The 18,107-nt window shown below is 43.7% G+C and overlaps 1 protein-coding gene across 1 annotated transcript in view; it reads right to left on the bottom strand.

Annotated features, from left to right (window-relative positions):
* Window positions 1-18,107, bottom strand: part of aven (apoptosis, caspase activation inhibitor) — a gene marked incomplete at its 5' end in the record, with an annotated part of 44,759 nt that overhangs the window by 3,173 nt on the left and 23,479 nt on the right. The window contains 3 exons of the mRNA XM_083643313.1: window positions 1,063-1,330; window positions 2,061-2,156; window positions 3,826-3,896. Coding sequence (XP_083499439.1) covers window positions 1,063-1,330; window positions 2,061-2,156; window positions 3,826-3,896 — 435 coding nt within the window. The remainder of the gene's footprint in view (window positions 1-1,062; window positions 1,331-2,060; window positions 2,157-3,825; window positions 3,897-18,107) is intronic.

Raw genomic sequence — 18,107 nt, 5'->3', positions numbered from 1 at the left:
AAAAGCCCGGACACACACACACAGAACGGACAGAGATCCCTTCCCCCCAGAGCCGCGCAGCAACGCGCGAACACACACACACACACACACACACACACACACACACACACACACACACACACACACACACACACACACACACACACACACACACACACACACACCGCGGGAGAAAGCCATTCAAGGAAATGGCGACGCGATTTTACAGTAATCCGTTTCAGACTCGTCTTGCCCGACAGGCAGACAGGCAGGCAGGCACGCAGACAGACAGGCAGGCAGCACAACGCGCTTCTGACACGCCCGCTGAAGCCAGGAGGAAGGAGGAGAAGATACACGGAGGGAGGAGTTTGAATGAGAGGGGTGTTTCCTGTTGTTATGGAGGAAATTACTGTTCAAAACTATTGTTTAGAATGTCTGACGGTCTTACTGATGCCAAAAATGAATGGTTAAAGTGACTGTTTCACAAAAAGCCATTTATCTCTGAATAAATTTCCAGACGCTGAAACCATGCTGTACTCAACGGCTAATATCTACATAACTACTAACTCTGCAAACTAACTCTTTTAGACAGAGAAAGCACACATTCTATTAGTTATTTTTAGATGATTGGTGTTCATGAATTCTTAACAGAAAAGAATCCTCGGCTCTTCTAAAATGAGCCAGAATCGTCAAAAACACCCCTGGCACAACTTACCTACAGGAATGAAAACATGGCTGGCATTCAATGTGTTAAAAGTAGCCACACAGTGAGAAAAAAGAAAGTGAGAAAAAAAATCATGTATTCGGGAAAAAAAGTGATGCATCAATTTAAGATGCATCGAGATGCATCGATAATCGTTATCGAATCGAATCGTAGCCCTCTGAATCGTAATCGAATCGAATCGTGAGGCCAGTGAAGATTCACAGCCCTACCGGACACCTTCGCCACGTATTTTTCCCCCTGTATTCAGTGGATCTCATTTCAGCTTCACTTGCTTCCTCAGAGTTTTGGATACTGCGATGCGACTAACTCTGTGACGTCCACTATAAATGGGTCTATAGACTAAAGCTGAACACACTCACAGTCGTCTGCAGCACTCTCCTCCTGGGCGATGCTGACCGAGTGCCTGGCTGCTTTCTGTAAGGTGAGCAGTTGGTCCAGCTCCTCGTCAACTTCCTCCAGCTGCGGCTGGGCTGAGCTGGAGGAAGCCCGGGGCAGAGGGCCCGGCGGGGGGCCTCCCAAGCCGAGGCCTAATGGAGCGGAGGGTGGAGGAGGGAAAAGGGCCTTGGTCTTGGCCGTGTCCTGTTTGGGTGCTACGGTCACACTGGGCAGCTCTACCGGTGTGGAGACCTGAAAGGTTAGGACTAGTGTGAATGACTGGGGACAGATGGTAGACTAAACATTAAATAATACCAGTGATGCAAACTCATGGAGAGCATGGCAGACACAAAACCACTCAAAATCATTAATTTAGGTGCACTGTTTTGTGATTAAAAAGGCGAGTGTCACCTAAACTTGACTCGTTTGCATCCCTGTAATACTGAAGACGGATAGGGTGACATATTTTTTTTGATTTTTTTTATAAAGAAAATATTCTTGGCAGGTACATGATTTTTAGTTTGCCACTTCCCAATCACTACTTCATATTGACAGAATATCTTTATGAGCTACTACAACAGGCTACACATTCAGAATCAGAATCAGCTTTATTGGCCAAGTATGTGCCCATAGCCTGTTTGCGTGTATTGTTGAGAAAATAAATTAAAATAAAAATATTGGGGGGAAGAACTTCAAGTGGAATTTGGTGCTTTTGACTGGGGTCTTGTCTCATAGGACCCCAAAACATTGGTATTAAAAAAAAAGCACTAATTAAAACAGAAACAGAAAAGAATTACGGTACAGTCATAAAGCACCTGTGAGATATGACAAAAAGTATACCTCTAGTGTCGATAGGATCAGGGTGTTAAATAATTGACTGTATACTGGCTCAGGAAGACTAGCTACCAACCAATGGGGCTCCTAAGTAAGTATGACAATAGTTTTATACCATGCAGGATATAGTGTAAAATAGTCATCCTACCTGTAGCAGCTCAGCCTCCAGGTTGAGTCTCTGGTGGACAGGCACTTCTTGAAGGCACTGGGCCAGAGCTGGGAGGTCCACAAACATCACTGACATCTAGAGAGGGACCAGACCAATGGTGATGAAGAAAGCATGAGAATGTCGGGGTCGTCTCTCTCCTCAGACTCAAATATTACGTTCAATCGCTGCGCTCATGCAGTAATGTAGTGTATCAGCTCATGCAGTAATGTAGTGTATCAGCTCATGCAGTAATGTAGTGTATCAGCTCATGCAGTAATGTAGTGTATCATCAGCTCATGCAGTAATGTAGTGTATCAGCTCATGCAGTAATGTAGTGTATCAGCTCATGCAGTAATGTAGTGTATCAGCTCATGCAGTAATGTAGTGTATCAGCTCATGCAGTAATGTAGTGTATCAGCTCATGCAGTAATGTAGTGTATCAGCCTAAGAACTTTCATGGGTCTGGCGTTGAGACTAACATACGGGATTCCATAGATTTGAACACAGAACATGAATCTTCACGGTGGATTAGTGAATTTTTGGTGAGGATATGGGGTCAAAACGTTGATGGATAGTCTAAATAAAATACACTATTGGGAGTATTATTCCAGTATACAGATGCATGTCCTCTGTAGGAATAATAGCCTTCTGGATGTTGATATAGAAAATTGTGGTTCTAGACCAGGCTAGCATAATAAAATAATAAGATTTTTTAAGACATCTTATGACCTTAAATTCTGAAAATCTAATTTAAGAATTTTTAACTCATTCCCCGCCATTGACGTGATAGTACATCAACCGGTCTTTTCACCACCATGCGATAGATGGCGCTCTTGTCCACCTCATGCTCGTATATTCCTCCGCAAGCCAGAGTTATTGCCCCAGAAAACCAGCAAGCGTTCTCAGCATCGATCTCTCTTCATGGAGGAAGCGCATAAAACACGTCCAGCCTGGTGCCTCAAAGCAGTTCAAGGAGCAGACAAATCACGACTCCTGTCACTTAGATTGGTAATCTGCTTTGTGAACCCTCACATAGTGTAAATTTCAGCCATCAAATATACCCCCCCAGACCTCCACACATCAAGTAACAGGGAACACCTGCCCCCCACAGGCAAGATGAGAGTGTGATCCACCCCGGGTGAATTTCTCACTCGCTCCGCTGCATAAAAAGGCATTTTTCTCTCCTTCCTGGTGAGAGATGCGTGTTTTTGGTGAAAATGACCTACATTCAAGTGTCGATAACTAAAGAACGGAAGAAGGCAGAAACAAACTTTTTTGTCTCAATGAAAGAGGCTGTCTTTTGGGATATTCAGTGTTTACATGATAGTCATAGAAGATGATACACTGTGGGTCCCGGAAAATCCCTGAAAAAGGCCAGAAACCCTGGTGGGGAATGAGTTAAGAATCTGTGGGAACGCTGTAAATCATAATGTATCATTTCCAATGACTGATACAAAGAAATGTGTAGTGCAGCTTAAAGGAAACCAGCCATCAGAGCATCTTGACATGTTTGTTTTCTGCATTTTTTTTTCTTTAAAGATTAATTTGAGTGAGTGAAGCCTCAGAAATGCCTTTGTTGTTGAAATTCGGCCATTAAACATCCTTGTATTTAACCTAACCTAGCTGCTTAGCATCTTCAATCCAGAAATATTCGCTCAATCCATAGCTCAGGGAGAGGGTGAAATATTCTCTTTTTAAGGAATCCGTAGCTCAGGGAGTGGGTGAAATCTATCAAACGCAAAGCAGAATGGTGATATAGATTTACCTGATTAGCTGACGATGAGTCCATCTCCCACTCCTTCTCCTCTGCAAAACGGAATTGGGTGAAAGAATCCCCTGGAAGACAAGGAAAGACACACCAAGTTTGATCACATCCCTAAAGCACTGATTCTCAACCTCCATATCCATATCAAGGACTCCTAATTGAGTCCAGATTAGGGCCACAGACCCCCATTTGATGAGATGTCTCTTGAACTCAAATCTGAGAATATCAATTCTGTCCTGAATTCCATGACTGTCTGTATTGTTTGTCAGTACAGTGGAGAGCTAGATACACATGTTGGGTGGCAACGGTGTGTTCCAATAAACAGGTCAAATGTCACTGTGTATCCAGTCACTCCCCTTTTGGATTCCAGGTTAAATAGAGTAGTAGTAGAGTAGAGTAGAGTAGAGTAGTAGTAGGCTATCCTTTTTTGGGGTTCTCCACCCAGCTATATTTTTGCTGGGTGTGTTTTTCATTAGAAAACAAACCAAGCACGTGTTAGTAAGTGTTGACACCATGCAGCTAGCAGCAGACCCACAAACCACTGTTTCAACAACAAATAAAACCACTAATGGTAAAAGTCTCAACAATGGAGCGGTGGAAGGTGGACTGGTTGGGAGGGGAAAGCGGCACTCCATCTTTAAGAACAATTTCAAGTTCTAATTCAAATACATCTTAGTGGTACAAACTGTTTATTTGCCAATATGCAATAAAATGCCCCTAAATAGTAAAAATAGTGATAAAATACAATAAAAAAGCAGCACACTGATCTTGAAGAGTGAGCTGGTGCAGTAGATATAGTCTTGCAGGGTTGTGTGCATGCTAAGGGGCGGGGTCCCAGTCAAAGGCCGGACAGTCTGCCCCACACAGATGGCCGCTCAGTGGGAGTGTGAAGAGCAGCAGCCTGGAGCTTTGTTGCTCTGCCCTCCGCGCGGGATGTCAGAGACGCACGCCGGCCGCTGCCTTTCAGCCCGGTGACAACTGCAGGTGCTCTTAATGGCTATGGTCAGCGAGAGGGGGCAAGAAGGAGCGGGGGGCTTTTGTCTGTGGGCCACATCCCCGCTGTCAAACAGGCACGGGAAAGATGATTTATGGATAAACGCATTATCAAGGTTACAATGACAGGCAGGCAGAGAGATAAGAGGAGGGGCCGGGAATGTCAGCTTGTCAGTGACGGCTGGTGGATGCCTTTATGCTGGGTGTCAGTCACCGTCCCCTCACTGGGAAGCATCTGGGCCAATACAATCTGGGAACCCATCGGTTAAAAAAAAAGTATATTTTTTTCTCTAAACCTCGTTTCAATGCTGTGCAATCTGACAGATTTTCGATGCAAGTCGAAAGTCTGTCTTGAGAGATTAGAGACATGAGATGAGAAGTCTGTTTCTCTCTCTCTGCCTACCATGGTAACAGGCCCATGAGAAGTCTATCTCTCTCTCTCTCTCTCTCTCTGCATCTCATGGTATCAGGTCCATGAGAAGTCTATCTCTCTCTCTCTCTCTCTCTCTGCATCTCATGGTATCAGGTCCATGAGAAGTCTATCTCTCTCTCTCTGCCTCTCATGGTATCAGGACCATGAGAAGTCTATCTCTCTCTCTCTGCCTCTCATTGTAACAGGACCACGAGAAGTCGGTTTCTCTCTTTCTCTCACACATGTTCCGGCCGCTGTCCTCCTCTCTGTTTAATATCCACCTAAACCTAAATCCTAAACCATGCTCCGCCTCCACCTCTTATCTCCCTAGCTCCGTCTCGAGCGCACTCAAAAGCGGCGGAGAACTGCTGACACAAACCCCCCCCAGGTCAGGAGCGTGGTGTCAATCTAATCCACATCTCTGGAAATACCACGCCGACGGCTCCGAGGCGCTGACACAACCATGGCAAATGCTGCCAGCAGGGATGAGAAGAAGCTCTGTCAAACCTCCAGACCAGGTGGAGGAAGAGAGAGATGGGGGGAGAGAGATACGTGAGAGGAGACAGAGGAAGGAAGAGAGGGGGAGGGCGAGAGAGACAAAGAGAGAGAGAGAGAGAGAGAGAGAGAGAAAATGAGCACAACTTCTCCTAATTTAAGCCCCTTTTCAGATGTTGGCTGAGGCTCTGTTGTAAGCAGGCATAGTTTTACACATCAAGTAAGTAAAGTAAGTAAAGTTTATTTGTAAAGCACCTTTCACAGACCAAAGTCACAAACTTCACAAGGTCAAGTCCGAACACAAGTCACAAGGTCAAGTCAGAAAGGTCAAGGTCAAAGGTCAAGTGGCTACGTGCTTTCCACTGTGCACAACTTCATCAAATTCACACTGTCTGTACACACACGCTTTGCTAAATTAACTATCAAATTCACACTGTCTGTACACACACGCTCTGCTAAATTAACTATCAAATTCACACTGTCTGTACACAAACACTGCTAGATTAACTGTAGCACTTGGACTTTAGGATTATTTCATACCAGCAGACGTGCAAGTTTCCAGTGTGAAGTCCAAGTCTGTTTGCCAGACATTACATGCCAGACCCTTATTTCTTGCCTGGATTTGAACATTGTGTTGGGTGTTCCAATAGTACAGTGGCTGGGTAATATGACTGTCAACTAGTTATATCTTCACATGTGCAATATTATCCAGGTTTTTCCACGTTTTTGCGGAATTCAAGACTTTTCCAAACCTCAGTGTGTAGCCTAAGCCTATATTGAAATATTGTTGTCATAAGTATAATAATATTGGCCACCAGGGGATCTGAGTGTAAACAGTTGCTGTGATGGTCCGTTGGCTCGTGCTGGTGATGCTGGGCCCAGCTCTTCACTGAGTAAACAGTGATCACTCATGCAGCCGCTAAGTAGCTGAGTAGGCCTTGTGTAACTCCTGTCTAACGCCGTGTCCTGTCTCTTGACGTCTTGCTGGCTGACTCCCTCCGTATTGACAAATGTGGCTACTGCTAGCATTAGCAACCTGGCTCACTGAGCTATCTGCAGGGTTCCTACCTACACATTTAAAAAAATGCCATACTTTTTCTTTGATTTGTTTTGAAGATGCTGTCTGGTGTTCAATATATATTTAGGCAGATAAGCTGCTAACTAGGTCATATCACTCTATAGATGAAGATTGTTCTTCACAGTGACAATCAGACAATCGGACTATGTGAGATGATTGGCAGCGTTCCTACATGCTTTCAATTGTAAAATTCCATATTTTTCCAAGATCTCTTGACTGCTATAGCACATGGTACAGTACAGTATATATGTAACATACAGTATGTGTAGTAGGCAGTAGGTACGATATTGTTCTGTCTGTTCTGTCTATTGTCTGTGATGGCCTGCTTGTGGTCTGTGCTGAATGTAATTGCTTTTTGTCCTAGCTTTGTGTCGCTTTTATGTCTTTGTTTTTCCCCCAACCCCCTCTCCCCTCAGAAGGTTTTTTCCCTTCCACCAGGCCGTTATTGAAAATAAGAATTTGTTCTTAATTAACTTGCCTGATTAAATAACGGTTGATGATGATGGTGATGTTCTTGACTGGATTTTGATGCAGACCCTGTGTTCTTGACTGGATTGGATTTTGGTGGAGGGCATTTGTCTTGATATTATGCATGGTGACAGCAGCTGGATAATAATGAATTCTGATCATCAACATATATCAGGGACTCCTTTAAGTGTACAGAAATTGTGCCGGACTTAATTGATACACTTCCATATAATGGCTTTATTTTGAGAAACTGCTTAAAACGATATCCCACAAATCAGAAGTTATGCTATTTGGTGACTTCAATATTGACTGGTCTAACAAGAGTAAGCTAAAGAAACTCAAAATGGTAATGGGAAAACTTGACTTCAGTCAGAGAGTTACAGGTGCAACCCGGATTACAAAATCCACACAGTCACAGATTGATTTAATTTTCTCTAATAAGGAGGAAAGAATAACCCAGGTGTATAATTTCATAACAGGTCTGTCAGATCACAACATGACCCTGGCAGTGACAAAACACAGTCTACCCCGCTCTGCTCTCGCCCTCTCCTCCGGTCTGCTCCGGCAAACTGTGGAGCACCTGCAAGCGGTCTGGGCAGCGAGATAAGCTGCGCTCCGGCGCCATATCGCGCTGCTATCTGCTCTTCTGTGAACAGGGAGTCAGGGGATACAGCTCAGAAACGCTACATTGTTTCACACAGTTCAAAATGACAGTCTGCTTATACAGGCTATTGAGCCAAAGAATTTATTTTCAGACCTATCAGGCACATCACCTCGGCAAAAAAAGAAAATGATCTTCCAAGAGTTCACATGAATAATTCAGGTTGTAGTCGTAGATGCAACTATAATCACATCACATCAGATCACATGCTTTTCCAAAAGGATCCTAGGCTGAATAGCTGCTTTATGTGACGTCTAATCTGAGGATTACAGTAACTATTCAACCCTGACATACACATCCTTGGCTGCCTGTGTGACCCTGCAGAAACTCTTGCATCCTGTTTGCCAGACTGTGCCGTCATTACACACACACACACACACACACACACACACACAGTCACACACACACGCGCGCGCGTGCACACACACACCCTTGTTGACTGGACCACGCCTTAAGTGCACAGAGGGAATACAGTGACGGAGAGAGGCAGGCTGCGGTCTTATAGTGACGGAGAGAGGCAGGCTCTTGGGCTGCAACAATTAGTCAATCGAGAGTAAATTAATCGCCAACTATCTTGATAATCGATTAATTGTTTAGACTAATTTTTAAGGGGAAAAGTGAATATTTTCTGGTTTATTGCATCTTCTAAGACAGTAAACTGATTATCTTTGGGTTACGGACTGTTGGTCAGGTCAAAAGAAGACGTCATCTTGGGCTTTGGGAGAAAAGGTGATCAACATTGTTCAGCATTTTGTGACATTTTATAGACCCAACGACTACAGTAACCGATTAGTGGAGAAAATAACCGATGAATAACAGATGAATGGATCATGAAAATAATGGTTAGTTGCAGCCCTAGGTCCAGTATGAACCCGGATCAGCCTCTCTTCCTGGGAGCACTGAGCGGTCAGACAGAACTGACTTAGCAGCAGCTGAGGAAGGAGAAGGCAGGGAGGGAGTGTGTGTGTGTGTGTGTGTGTGTGTGTGTGTGTGTGTGTGTGTGTGTGTGTGTGTGTGTGTGAGAGAGAGAGTGAGCGAGAGCGTGAGTGTGTGTGTGTGTGTGTGTGTGTGTGTGTGTGTGTGTGTGTGAGTGAGTGAGAGCGGTGCTACCCGACCCAAGCCGGGGCCGGGCTGAGTAAGTGAGTAGCCTCACTTAAGGAGTGAGGCTACTCTACTACTGCTCAGTCTCTGCTAACACCTCCCGTGACATGTTGACATTCTCCCACCGGAACAGGGAGACGCACACTTTCTCCACTTTTTAACATTTCTTTCTCCATTTGTGAGTGGAGTGATGATGTGTGATCGGGGAACGATTTGTTCGGTTTGAATAATGTGGCAGATGTTCGCTTGATGACATGAGAGGAGATAGAGCAGGGGCGTCAAACATACGGCCCAGGGGCCAGAACCGGCCCGCCAAATGTTACAATCCGGCCCACAGGATGACTTTGTGAGTGAGTGTGAAAACTGCACCGAGACGTCCTTCAATCCAATTTTCAAGCTCAGGTTTTGACACCTAAAATTGATCGTACCAGGTTTCAGGAGCAATTTACAATATTAAGTAGCCTATTCATGTTTTCTGTATGCATCACTTAAGCCGTTTTCACACATGCGCTTTATACCGGGAAATGACCAGAAAGTGGTCTATGCCTTTCATGTGTGAAAATTGTTTTCCGGCACAAGTGCGCCCCCGCGATTGCTGATCTTTTACTAGCTCCTCGGTAGTGACAGGACCGGTATGCTGGCAGAGCGACTCAAGTGTGAAACGTGTCAAGTCATTTGCCGGTCCTTCTCTCATGGGCGAAGTGTACACACGTTGCTTAACGTTCACTTCCAGCATGCATAATCTAATCATTCGCGCACATCAAAGCAAACTGGCGAAATTATCTTCTTGTCTCCTCTGCCCTACCTCCTCCTCCCCATGCCTGCTGCACAGTGCAGCGTGCAACAGTTAAATTACCTTACAGCCAATGTTAAATCATCCAAAATTAACATGAAACAATAGCAGCTGAGCTGATAAATGCCGACTTGTTCAACGACCAACAGGTTAGCGGATGTGATAGATAACATCATTAGGCTACATTCCCAAAACGAGTGTTATTTTGTGACGAGCAAACGTTTAACGCCGGAGTTCGACAAGGAAATGCGATGCGAGGAGGCACGCGCTGCAGTCATGGGCTGCAGTGCAGAGTACTATCCAGGCAGCGTCAAGCCAGCGTAAACACAGCTGCTCACGTTCTAGACCGGATATTGCTCCCAGAATTATTTTACAGCGGGAGCCTCACAAAAATAAGGTGGATAACGTTAAATTGTCTGACAGCTTATAGTGCAAGTCGAGCAGTTTGTGTGCTTTGCCTAATTTTGTCACGTGCATGATGCCCGCCTTGCATTGCCTATGATTTTATTGACGAACTGTCCCTAATGACCACGACTGATATGATAGGGATAAAATAAGGACGATTCCCCATCCAAGTGCACACATCACTCCCCACCCGCTCTGCAGTGCCCCCTCCCCGACCCCCCTCAAATACAGGTACTTTAGCTGCTATTTTCACACGTGATCCTCAGGTGTGAAGGGAAATTCCGGGAAATAGCCAGTCTTGATTTACAGGTAATTTCCCTGTCTGTATGTGTGAAAACAGCTTTAATGTTAAACTATTTTCATTACTCTTGAATAGAGAGAATTGTGCAATTGCTGTCAGTAATGCACAGTTACAGACAGTAGATTTGATAATATGATAGGTCTAAGGTAGTTGAGATAACCCTGTCCCTATGTGAAACTGTGTTCTTAAAATGTACCCATAGGCCTAATTCTTTACACTAGAGCAGCGGTTCCCAACACTTTCCACTTGAAAACCTCAAAACATTTCGCGGCCCACCTCCGGACCGACCCCATAACAAATATGGAGGCCAAATAATGCATTCTCAGAGCACTTTTTATTTTTCACATTCACTAACAGCATCTGAAACATGTTGCATTTTCAGCGTTACAGTTTTCAAGGAGCTGTCCATCAGCAAGGGTTTAAAAGAAAAATTATGTTATATATATATATATGATTACACTGTATAGACTGTATATACATACAGTATTATGTCTATATATATATATACACAGTGTAATGATTTGGCGGCCCACTTGTGACCGTGTAGTCAGTGTATTATACAACTCCCACAAAAGCCCAAATCACGTGTTTGGTAGTATAGGCCCTTTTCACAGCAACCGTTTTGATGTGGTAAAGCAGGACGTAAACCAGGTGTATCAAATAACATTAATGAGGGTCCTGGCACCGAAACACTAAAGTACACACCTGCTTTAGCAGCTCAAAACGGTTGCTGTGACAAGGGTCTGTTGAAGAGGAACTGCACTCCACAGAGGACAAAATGGAAAGCATAAAAGGGAAAGGAAGAATACAGTGGACACTCAAGACATTTTCCAAAGAGGCTCGTCATCTTATCCCCAACATGCTCTCTGTCACGCCTTCTAACCAAGCCAATTAGCCCCGCGCTAGCTGTCCATGCTAATTGCAATTAAAATCCGGAGCAAACCAGGCGAGACAATAAAGATAGAGGTGAATATTTACTCTGAACTTTATATGGAGATTGGGTGACTACGTTTATGTCAAATTCACTTGAGGTGTTCTTCTCATTAGGCTAGAGGTTTATTAGTGATAAGATGCTTCCATGAGATCCAATCATTGATATTCACAGGGGTTGTTGTTCTTGTTTTGTAGTCAATTAAAACTGTATGTGGACCGCTGTGGCCAAAGGAGAGCTTTATCAGTCGGAGAGGTTGCAATGCGTACTGCACTAATTCAACAGCACAGTGGAGCATACCCAGGAATATTCTAATGCAATTCATTCCAATGTAATCATCACATAAGTATATTCACATGTTGATTTCATTACTTAACAAAGATTGATGTCATAAAACCTCTTTCACACCAAGGGTATAAACAGGGTTATTTCCAATCCCAGCCCAGGTTGATTTTGGGTATGAAAGGGTTAACCCGGGTTGCCCGAACCGGGTTGGCATTGGCAACCGACCTCTCGGATCAGGGTCGAACAAGGGTGGATTTTAGTGTGAATGGCACCACCCAGGTTATTTGTTAGGCTAGGCTAAGTGTTATGCATCTCTCCCGGGTTGTGACTCGGGTCCTATCTGAATTGTGATGAGCAGGGATTAACCCATGTTGATTGACTTGGTGTGAATTGACAAAAGAAGGGGTCAAGTAACCCTGGTCTTTGGTATGAAAGTGGTAATAGACTGCCGTTCAGCAGATAATGCACACAGAATGTTCAAGACAATTCAGCTCAGGCTAAATACTGGCCTGGATTAAACATGAAGTAACCTCAGCCTATTGTTCCAGATACCAAGAAAGTAGGGATTATTAGTATCTATCCGACAGTGTTATGGAAACAAGATATCATTTATATTCTCAAAACTCTAAATGTTTTAACATGGACAAGTTACAGAAGGAGGAGACAAAGAAAAAAGCAAACCAAATGTAGAGGCCAATTGATAATGGACATTGAGAATCACAGTTGCATTATCATCAGTGTTTCCCACGGGTTGGCAGTTTACATAGGCTGCGGTGCGGATATAGGGAGGTCACTGTATTGTGTGTATGTTTATATATCGAAATAGGCTGTATTTTAGCTGTCTTTATTGACATTTCATTTGGCGAGTTCTGAATCTCATATTTGCTCAGGCTAACATCTCTCACTGGAGGAGGTTCTATATTCTCACTCTATTGTAAGCTAACGAGGCTAGCATTCGCTAACTTGCTACTGCGGCATTAGCTGACTTTTTTTCCATTTCCCTCCAAAATGACTTTTGTGACTTTTGTAAATATCACAGACAGCCAATTACAAATAGTAGTAGCAGTAACACACTTTCAGTGATCTGTGTGTATGTTGAACTACTTTGTATCTTTCTTTTGTACTAGTTGAAAATAAAAATCACAGAAAAAAACATGCATTCAGTGCTTCGGTAACATTACTCCTTTTCTTTGTCTTCAACCGAAAATGTCTGCTTTGAAGCCTAGTGCATTAAAAATACTTTGGTGGATGTTTTGGGCATAACCTGTACAAGAAATGTGTTGTGGTACAGTAGCATGGCTAAATCAATGGCTCTGTAACATGACAGTAATATGTAAATTAAGTGACCATTAGACACAGTAGAAAATACATTCCCTTGGTCAAAGGGACCGACTGTCGACTGAGCGACGCCGATAAACGAGTAGAGCGTCCCCAGTGTGTGACAGTGACAGCCACCTGTGGGCTGAGGAAACCATGCAACTAATGTGATCTTCAACATGTAATGAATAGGAACGTCAATTTACACTCCTCTTTTATCGGAAACAAATAGTGGCTTTGAAGAACAACTGTCCACCCTGTCAGACACACTCGTTTGCCCCAGATGCTACAACTCAAAGGCGCCTGTCGGGAGGCGCCTGTCGGGAGGCTAAGCGGCGGGCTAATCAGGTGAGGATGCGTGTACGTGCTAGACTCAGCTGCAGCCTCCCAGCGCAGGTCCCTGTGGCTACATTGACCAATCAGTCAGAGCGCCACGACGGCTGCGTCCCTCAATAATGAGGAGGACCAAGGAGTCTTGGCTATTAGGTAAGTTGACTAACCCGCTAAACACTCGGCTAACACTGATCAACATTGTGATCAAATCAACTTGATACGGCGATAGAGGAAAAATAAGTAGATCACACTAGATTGAGTGATGCAGTCACAAATTACATACACATGGAGCAATCAGGAACACACAGAACAATGGTTATGTAGCTGATGCCATTCATTGACTGTCCTGCATAGTCATAATCACAAATAAAAGGCAAGATGAGAACTATGCACCATCTATGGAAAAACCTGTGGATCACCTTGAATTACATTACATTACGTCATTTGGCAGACGCTTTTATCCAAAGCGACTTACAATAACACATTTTTGTCAGCAATAGAGCAATCAACTATGCAACACAGTCTATGACAGCTACAACTTCTGAAGGAATAGTGGTAAAGTTTAGTTGTTGTTTTTCTGTTGTTTTTTAAGAGAGAGAGAAAGAAGTTGGATCAAGAAAGGCTCAGATGGAGCCTGAAAAGGTGTTTCTTTAGTCTTTTCTGAAAGATCGGCAATGATTCGGCCGTCGTGACCGAAGGTGGAAGCTCGTTCCACCATTGCGGTGCCAGGGACGAGAAGAGTCGCGATCGGGATGAGGGACTTTTGAGGCCCCGAAGTGAAGGGGGGGCGAGGCGTCCTGCACTGGTGGAGGAGCGGAGGGAGCGGTGAGAGGTTTGGAACCTGACCATAGATTGTAGGTACAGAGGAGCTGTCTGGTGTTTGTTGCCCTGTAGGCCAGTACCAGTGTCTTGAATTTGATGGGTGCCGAGATGGGAAGCCAGTGAAGGTCCCGGAAGAGGGGAGTGACATGAGAGAATTTGGGTTGGTTGAATACCAGACGGGCTGCATCGTTCTTCTGAATGAGCTGAAGCGGTCGAATGTCAGCGGCAGGTAGGCCAGCCAGGAGCACGTTGCAGTAGTCCAGGCGAGAGATGATAAGTGACTGGACCAGGAATTAAGTAGCAAACTGTAAGAAGGAAGTGTCTCCATATCTTGAGTGCTTGGATGAAATCACAACGTTAGTACTTGAAGCCAAGCACATATCCAGCAATTTATTCACTTCAGAAATCCTGGCTGTTCCATTTTTATGATTAATTCTATCTAAGATTCCTGATACAGTGGTTTCACAGAGACAAATCACCCCCTGCCTGTACTTTAGAGGGTGGGCCGTGACATGAGACATTACAGTACGATTGTTTGGCTTCATTCTGTGTGCTATACCTGTCTCAGGGCTACATAATCTAAGGCATACCACAGTTATTTTCACTGGCATGGCCAGGGATGCGTTGCAGTCGAGTAAATGAATCTTGTGTGTGACTCCATAGGCTTCTAGTCCCATCAGGTCAGGCTTAGTTATGAGTTCCAGCTGTAGTGGTCAGCACATCACGGACACGATACAAATTGATCTTTGCTACAAGGTGGAAGTCAAAAATCGGAGAAAACCACATTGGGATTAAGCTGGAAATACAACTTCATTGCAAACTAGCCTAATAATATACAACAGATACTTTGCTAGCACACATAAACCCTCTGGCTAATTTACATCCTTAATGAATACTCATTGTAATTGACCCTTTCTTCAAGGCACAGGCAGTACAGCTGTAATACTGCAGTGGGGGAGGTCTGCTTAGGGAAAAGGCCTCTGGGAGGAGATTCAGATCTTCTCACATTAACATGCAGACAGGTTTGCACCACGGAAATCGACAACTTGGGTCAATAAGCCCACAGGGAGATAAACATTCTACCAAACCTTGTTAGCCTCACAAACACAACCAGAGACAGGTGCTGTACCTGTATCATATTGACATCTGATAAATGTCTCACTGAAGCTATTTGAAAGACTAAACTAAACCCCTAAAGAAAGACAGATGAACAGAATTGTCAGGTCTATTCAATGTGAAGAACCAAGATGACCCAAATTAATTTGGACTCAAACCGTAGATGATTTCAATGTACTGCATTTACGATACTATTGACAGGTTTATCTAAATATCCACAACCACAAGGCACAAAGTAATGGGTGTGCAGCAACTTTCTAAAAAAATATACACAGCATAAAACATGTCTTGCTATGTGTCAGCATTTTCAAGCTGGAATCAACAGAGTGGAATCTTTGTCCATGAGATGTAGTCATGTCATACATACAGTAAAGAACAAATCACAGGGCAATCAAAGGAAGGGCACACGACAGTGCATGGCTGCCATTTGCCATTAGAGGAGGTGTTTTTCGTGAGGCGGTCTGTCTTGTCATGAGAAGCTGTCAGGCACAAGTGCCCCGCAGTGAAGTTCATAGGTCAAGTTGATATTCCAAGCTAGGCTCTTAGGGACTTTGGAGGAGTGAGAGATACTCTGAGTACATGTGCCAAATGCCAATACAAGGTGACACCATTAGTATCCTTTTATGTGCAAAACACTATTGACCACTTATCATCAATTGTAAATTGGAGGGGTTATGACATCGGTTATGACATCGGTTGGGTAAACTGGAGTGAAACAGATTTAATTCAAATGAGGTGAGGTCATCTTGGTTGGTTCATGTCAGCAATGCCTGCTTACTGAGAATTGGACGCACAGGGTTTGGTGTTTGTTTTAAAGTAGGCCATTTGATTGGTGAAAAGCGTTGCAATTGGGTGGCCACAACTAATGAGCAGCTTGGGTTGACAGTAACTGTAAGGCAAGAGGTGGACAACTGCTAGTGCTTTGACAATTCCCAAAAGACTTTTGGACCCCATGCATCTGATGAAAAGCTTAATGTGCCGTTATTATGAGCACACAACTACTGTTATTTAACAAGACCCATACAGTGTGGGAGGTTTGAAGCACGCAATCCAATTATCTTTAATTGAAGCAGAGAATCACACCATTAAATGACTAATTTGAGGTTTCTTTCTTAACCCTAGTTTATTGGAATAATTGCCTCAGCTTGAGGTAAGGTTATTTTGAAATTCAGCGGCTCCGTGGTTATCCATCGCCACTGACTCAAAATCTATGTTGAAACATACAACACATCTTCTGATGCCTTGGTACTGCCTAGATAACAGTGCAGACTAGATTTGATTAGAATATATCAGATTAGGTTACATGTTATATAGTAGCAGTGGGTAAATAAAGCACAGTAAGTGAGGTTGGGGATTATTATAGAGCCTGACCAGTCACATAGAATGTAATATACAAAATCAATGAAATGTACGCAGAAATATAGTCAAGCTGTTAAAGCCCCCTTCCAGTGTATGTTGTCATTTGTAAGATATTTCATGTTTCTGAGTGCTGCTCTGACCATAAATGGAACACTATAATGATACGTCATGTCAATTAGATTCTGACAGAGGATGAGCTAGTATGTTAAAGGGATATGCCAACATTTTGAGAGATTAGGCCATTTGTCATATTGTCAATATCAAAACTAGAATGTATTTTCAATCTTTCTTTATTTTCAATCTGCATGCCCTACAAACAGGAAGGGGTGGGGGGGGGCACGCAGATTGAAAATAAAGCCCTGTACATTGTTGCCTAGTTGATCAAACTCTTAGAATGGTCATTCAAAAACCTAAACAGCATGCATCAGTTAGATAAAGCCACATGATTGCGAGAAACTTCATCCATATATAAAATGTCCATTTCTGCCATGACAGAACACACCTCATAATGAACTATGGTTACGTGCAAATTTGTCCCATAAATCACTGAAGGATATGACTTCTGCAACTTCCATTCACAATAATAGTGGTGGTTAATAGATACAACACTGGTGTCAGAGTAGTCTCTCCCCAGACTCAAATATTATGTTGAATCGCTGGGCTCCGCATACTACATAAGTGAGTCTGTGACACTTCACAGCCACTGCTGGTTTTTTAAGGCGGGTTGAAATTGAATGATAAGAGCGGTTCGAATAATGGGCTGCGCCTCCCGTGTTGTCTGATCGCAAAGCCTGATTGGGGAAGACTGAATCCACCACTGCCATATCACTGGCCAAGTGAACAGTTCCCTCCCATAACCAGCCGGCTGAGGGAAAGTGTCCCAGACCCAGAGAGAGCTCTGCAGCATGCAGTAACGTAGTGCATCAGCGTAAGAACTCTCATCCTGGGTCTGGCGTTGAGACTAGTGTCAGAGAGGCCAAGTGTGTGGGTGGAAGACTGCGTTGTACCCACAACCTATGCAAATGGAGCATCACCATATAGTGTATGTGTGTGCCTCATTATATAAACTCCCACTGGGATAGATAATGCACGGCTCATATCCGCTCTATTGCATTCTCCTGATAATCAATAGTGAGCCTGGGGCCTAGCGGTCCAGGGCAACATGCCTGGCGGTCTGCCTGGCACCATGTCTCGTCATCATCAGAGGGATGGGAGCGCATCATCAAAGAGTTTCAGAAAAAAATCCCAGCACCATGTCAAATTTGATTTAAATGTGGGTTTCTTGTATAAAATACAAGATTGATTGATTTAATAAATCAATCAATCAATTTTATTTCTTTATTTCCTTTTAAATTAGACTTTACTCTTGAGTAAATTTGTATGCGGGGCCCCAGACGTGTCTAATATTGACC

This window comes from Poromitra crassiceps (genome assembly GCF_964638095.1).
Source record: "Poromitra crassiceps genome assembly, chromosome: 9".
NCBI lineage: Eukaryota > Metazoa > Chordata > Actinopteri > Beryciformes > Melamphaidae > Poromitra > Poromitra crassiceps.
Note: the sequence above shows the minus strand (reverse complement) of the source record. Positions and strands in the feature narration are given on the sequence as shown.